The sequence below is a fragment of the Teleopsis dalmanni genome, chromosome 2, assembly GCF_002237135.1.
Source record: "Teleopsis dalmanni isolate 2A chromosome 2, ASM223713v2, whole genome shotgun sequence".
NCBI lineage: Eukaryota > Metazoa > Arthropoda > Insecta > Diptera > Diopsidae > Teleopsis > Teleopsis dalmanni.
In genome coordinates, this window is record NC_051847.1 from 140,701,426 (window position 1) to 140,708,015 (window position 6,590).

Genomic DNA, 6,590 nt, shown 5'->3' on the forward strand with positions numbered 1-6,590 from the left:
CTCATATCCGATTGTTAAGTTTATATCACAGCTACAAGAAATAGACGTCCAATTTCAATCAAATCAAATGGTGAAAAGTATGTGTGTAAAGTTTCATTCGAAGAGTTCAAAAGCTGAGAGAGTAGTTTGAACTGAAAAAGTATATATATATTGTACTGATATATACTTAATGGTATTTCCGACGTTTCCTATAATGCGTTACGAAAATCTTGACAAACCTTATATATCCTTTTCACATTTTTTCGTGTAAAGAGTATAAAAAGAGGGGCCCCTTAGTATGTTGGTAGGGGCCCCTTTGTTAGAATTTGCTTACAGGCCTAAAAAATGTAGTTACGCCACTGTATATAATCCTATGCTTTGCTTTGCTTCTCATTAAATAAATTTCATTCAGGTTTCGACTCCTTTTCACCACAATAAGTAAAGTCTTTTTGATGTGAATATGTGTCTTAATCATGAATAACTAAAGGTGTGTTCTTCTGACATGCATGCTCCAATAGAGCAGCTTAAAAATTATTATGCAAAGCAAAAAGAAAATTCACAAAAATAAGCCCTAATGGTGCACTACAATGGTGCCAAATATTAAAACTGAGCTATTGTGAATGATTTTTGGAAGAAAATAGAAAACTTTTCCAAAACATCCTTATGTCACAATTAATCACATTGTGTAAATCAACTCTTTTACTGACCATCGACATTTTATTGTTGCAATTTTAATAATTATATTATGAATATATCATAATGATATATTTTGTTTACAAGGATTTTATAAAAATATTTTTCATTCATTTCTGAAACGGTTCGTTTGTTTTGATACTTAAATTGGTCTAATACTTCCATTTGCGTCTGATTCTTAGTCTTAATTATTTACCAAACCAATGCCAATATCAACTCTAATCACATCACCACCATTAAAACAGTTAGTTACTCCTTGTAATGTCGCAATTTCACTGTGACTCAGCATAATTGGCCACAAAATGGTCAGTAAATAATATCTGACCTTGTGGTTGAAGCTTCAGTGTCTGCCCTGGTGCGTTTATGGTGACAGTGTACGTGCCTTGGCTGCAATCTCGGCATCATCACAACTTGCCACTGACAACTTGCAACAAATCACTTTTAATCAAAACCAAATGAAACGATTTGTGGAGCACTAAAGGGCTGACATTTCTATGTGTGACCATTTCATCCCGCTATCCTGTCCATTGTTCTCGGCGTTGGAGTAGGAAGGGTAAAGGGTGGAGAGACGTTTGTATTGCATTATGTGACACAAATTGAATTTATTTGCATACAAATTCCTTTGCTATTTACTTTTGCAACCATAAATTCAATTGAAAAGTATCTACGCCATTTTGAATTTTATTACCACTGCCATTATGTGTGGGGTATGCACATTCAATTTACATAATATTATATACATATGTACATATAATATAAAATATGGTTATATTGTATATAAAGGTGTATGTTATTGAAAATATTGCAATTAACCCAGTTTTGTGTTAAGTGAGGCTAAGGTCTAATAATTATATTTATAGTCTGCGTCATTGGCGGAGGACTCACGCAGCCCCAATATTGACCCAAATTTAAACGAACCCCAATAATTGATATCCAAAATTCCCAAAATTAAAAAGTGTCATTATTTTGCCAATTTGCGTGTCAATTAATTCAATAAATTAAATTTACAAACCCATTGAGTGGCACAAATGCGCAATTAAATATTTCTTATGATTTTTGTTAAAAGAAAAACGAATTTTCTATTTAATAAAATTTATTACTCCAGTTTAGTGTCGTTCTGGCTAGTAACCGGGACACCTGAATCGAGTACACTTAATGGTTTTCTTTTATATATAAAAGAAAATTTTAAAAGCACATTTTTATTCGAAGGTCACTGCTGTAATTGGTTTCTCTACCTTAATTGGAACAAATGAACTAATTTTAAGATTGACAGAGAAATTCACAGGTTAATAGTTATTATGGTCAGTATTTATGAAATATTCATTAATGTACTTTTTAATGATTAAGTTATGTCAAATATAACTATAGAACTAGAGATATAGTACTATTTTTGTTGCCAATCCAAATTGATTAATGCCAGTCCATCAATCTGATCTTAAATATAATTCAGAGGCTACTATGATTATTAGATATGAAGTCATCATCATCATTAACATCATCATTATCATCATCATCATCCTCGGTTTTGATCTCATTGAACAAGTTCTTAAATCGACTTGGGTTGTGAGCTGATGTCGTCCAATAAGGTAAACACAGTCTTGAGTATCCTGCTCTACGCCATTTTTTTAACACAAAGTTGGTCTATTTCACTGCCGCTTAACATAAAATCTATTACAAAAAGTTTACCGAGCAGGCTTATAATTACTCATATAAGCCAAATAACTGCCAAACTGAATCTACCTATCTTACTTTTTACAGATTGTGTTTGCGTGTGGTAGTTCGTTCGAAAGTACCCTTCCTCACATATAAAAAGATGAGTCCAGAGTTTTTCATACAAAAAGGTCAGACAAGAAGTCATAACAAGGTCTTAAAATGAGTCGAAGTCAAAATGATCACTTGTTTTATAGAAGAATAAGGACTGGTGGAAAAAAATGTATATATTTCAAATACTATAATAAGAGAAATAACGACCAGACCTAGATTTTAGAATTAGCTCTTTAAGGTTGTGCTCACAATCTCTGAGTTCTCCATAGTTTAAATAGGAGAAAAAAGCCTATAGATAAGAATACGTATATTTCGAATACTAAGTCGTTTATACAAGTCAAAGATATTATAGACCATGTCATCTCTTTACAATATTGCCAACCATTGAATTATGAAGTTCTATGCACCTTCAGTTGTTTTTAATTTTCCAATGTTTTCTTATTTTTTCGAAAGGGAAGAGAATATTTTTGTCGTCTGGAAATTTATTTTTAATATATTCTTTCAGGTGTACTATATGGTGTCAGTTCTCTATTATCTTAAGTGGTTGCTTTAAATTCTTCTAAATTATCGAAAATCAGACAAGCATCTAGAGAAAAAAATTGTATTTTAAAAAGTGGAAAGAAAAAGAAAAATTATATTTAGAAAGTAATGTCAAGATTTCTTGAACTAACTTTACTTAAACTAACCTTACTTCAAGAATTTAACATATATAGATATTTGCTTAAAAATATATACTCGTAATATGTCCCACTAATTACAACTGGTCAGATATCAAAAAATGTATAATAGACTGTGTTCAAAGTGTAGATGATAGTACAAGTCAACTAAAATTTATTTCACGCCTCCACATTTAGTATTAAGTGTGTGTCATTTACTGCCCTCAACCGAAAGAGTCAATCCAGTACCATGGAATACAGTTACCCGCAATACTTTGTTGTCTTGCACATTCAAATGTGCTCTGTCGGGGACCGTAATGGTTGTTGCAGTTGAAACCTGGAGTCATTTAGGTGCAATTGGCTTCACTAAATGTCTAAATATGGTTAGTATTTTCATCCATATGCTATAACCTACAGATCAGAAAGAGGTTTAACTTCGTCCTCGCTGCTTACACAGCTTCTATGTGTATACGCGGCATTTATTCCAATGGAAAGTTGATCGAAGCATTATACCGGTACGAATGATAAGAAAATTAAGCTATAACTGCAGTTGACCTCATATATCATTGTACGCGTTATACCTGTTCTAGGTATATCCGCAATGAAATTCTTTTGAAATGTGCTTAATTCTTAATTCAAATGTGCTTAACATATTAACCATGTCGAAACCAAGAAATCCAAACAGATTTTGTTTTATTGAAATACTAGTCACTCATTTCTATTAAAGGAAATAGAAATTTGTTGATATTTTTAAAATTATTGCTAAAAATTTGTCGAATAACTCTTTTTTTTGGACCTCAAAACAGCCGTAAAGTGGGACGTCTTAACAACACATGGAGAAGAACATTGCAAGTGAAAATCGTTGGTCCGGATAAACATGGAACGAGCTGAAGATTTTGGCGACAACAGAACCATGTGGAAGTACGTTATTAAAGCTCTATGCTCCAATAGAAGATGCAGGAATTGATAATAATGATAACTTGCATAGAATTATATTGTTTAAGAAATTGTAAGGTAAAGTTGAAACTCGCACTAAAACCATATACATATATATATACTATTTATATATTATATATATAAACTATTTTTATATATATATATGTATATATAAGTTGATTTCGAAACACATTTACCTAGTACTCTCTCTGATTTCCGGAGATTAAGTAATATATATATATATATATTAATTATATATTATATACACATAGCAGAAAAAGTCTACGGATATCTAGAAAATTTTTCTTTTCTTCGAAAAGAAAAAGAAAAGATTAACTTTATAGAAGTTAATCGAAAGCAGCTCAAAACGTATTAGCATTTGAAATCATGATGCCGAGTGAAGTAATTGGTTTTATTTCTTTCTTTTTGTTTTTTTTTTATTTTTTAATGATTGCATATTAATGACTGCATATTATAAATACGCAGTAGACTCTACAGAACGGTAGAGTGACGAGAATTGATAAAGAAAACTTTTTATGAGGGACAGAATTATGTTCAATAATCCACCATTCACAACACTGCAAAGCTTAAAGATAATATATAGAAATCTTGGTACTTCAATTAATTGGTGACTTTCAAAAGCTCCAACGTACGCCTACTAAATCTGTATACATATGTAGTACTACTTAGTGTTTTACTGAAAAGAACAAAGTGAAGTCGTTGGATGAATAAAAGGGGCAAAGATCTGACACATATAAGTACAATAATAAAAACTAAATAATGCATCCTCTTTTTGAAATATTGTTTCATATTCCATCGTTTCAAAAGGTCGTTCGTGTAAAAGTTGAAGGATAAAGTTTTGATTTACATCTCCATTTTGCTTCTTATATTTATTAGTTATTCCAAAGACTATGAAATCAAAACAAAATATAAAAGGAAAGTAATTTCCCTTTAAGAAATAAAAATGAAAAGTTCTGTTCATCTTTTCAGAAATTATTTCGCTTTAAGGCTATCAAAATGTGTACTAAGAATATACAAAGATATGCTGTTAAAAATGGTTTAATGTTTGCATACAATATTAAAATAAAAAGAGTAATATATTAAAATAGTAATAAAATCGAAAACAAAAAATGGAACCGCAATTATTCTTTCCACTTTAGTTCAGCTGTTAACTCTTACTAAAGTAAACAATAAATACATAGACAATTCTATGTTTTTGTTCAACATCTGTTTAACAAAGCAGCATTGCTGTCATTTAAATTAAGGCTACCAATAGTCACAGTTTATTCTACTCTCCGCTAGAGCAAACAAAATTGTTATAAAAATATATTAATTACTTCAGTAACATGTAATAAAGGTTTTATTTCGAAACAAGAGATTAATACTAAATTGATAAGTAATCCTATTGATATATAATTTTGGATCAATATTCACTAAATTAAATTTGATTGACGATTCTTTTTGAAAAATGTTTGAAGAAATTATTGATACAGCGCGTACACTGAACACACTCAATTTGACAGTTAAGATTTTGGTGCCGGTGATTTGCAATATTTGTGTGCCCTTAGTTTTTTTTATGGTCGGTACTATTATTTGTTTACGTGTATTATTGCGTCGATGTAAGTGATAATCAATTATATTTAATTTAAAAGCAATATTAAAGTGTGTTTATTTTAGAAAAAGTTCTAAGCTGCATAAAGTGACGTGGATAATTTCACGAAAATCATTTCCAAATTCTGAATATTTAGAAACTCAAATTTGACAACAACAAAAGTGCAATGTCCCAACAAAGCGATAAAATTGTAAGTAAACGTGCTTAAAAAACAAACTCAAATTTCAGGTTTTCTCCATAAAAAACAATTAGTTGCCTAAAATATGGTTTAATGTTTAGAAAAAAATATTAATTGTTTTTAATGGCAATAAATGTGGATGTGAGCGCCTGTTGTACGCAAGGCCACTGCCGGCTGCAATTGTCTGACAATTGCCGGCTGTTAGCGTCACTGTGTGTTGTTATTGTAAATATCAATGATAGTAAAGCAAAAAGGATGAAAACGCATAAAAATGCAAAAAATGATCTACTTTTGTTGTTGCGTGCCTTAAACTCAACCCCAACCAAGCCCGCAGCTTCACACAAGTGCTTAGATTGATTTGTTTACATTGGAGCGCTGGCGAATGGTACTCATAACGTTATGTTATATTTTTTTTAGCGTTAATTTTAATGAATTCAATGGAATTTGAGAAAAAAACAAATTTCTTAATATTGAAATATGTTTATTTTTGCGTTTGTAATTAAAACCTGCTTGCACAGTTATAAGCAATTAAAAGTGCTGTGGTCAAGACAATGGAATAGATTGATTTCTTCAGAACTAAAGCAAACCAACTGAATAAATATTTTCACAGCTTAAATGCGCAACATTATTATTGCATTATATTTTATAGTTTTAATTTTTTAAATTTAAAACATTTTTCAATAATCGTAAACCCAGCCATGTGAAATTGAGTTGGATAGGAAGAGAACCAAGTTCGATGTGAACACTGAATTAGTTAATATTGGGCCTAGAA

The 6,590-nt window shown here is 30.7% G+C and overlaps 1 protein-coding gene across 1 annotated transcript in view; it reads left to right on the forward strand.

Moving 5' to 3' along the window:
* Positions 1-5,420: 5,420 nt before the first annotated feature.
* The window catches only part of LOC119675841 (nuclear protein localization protein 4 homolog), a 9,960-nt gene continuing 8,790 nt past the window's right edge, over positions 5,421-6,590 (forward strand). The window contains exons 1-2 of the mRNA XM_038087059.1: positions 5,421-5,647; positions 5,706-5,830. Coding sequence (XP_037942987.1) covers positions 5,807-5,830 — 24 coding nt within the window. The 5' untranslated portion in view covers positions 5,421-5,647; positions 5,706-5,806. The remainder of the gene's footprint in view (positions 5,648-5,705; positions 5,831-6,590) is intronic.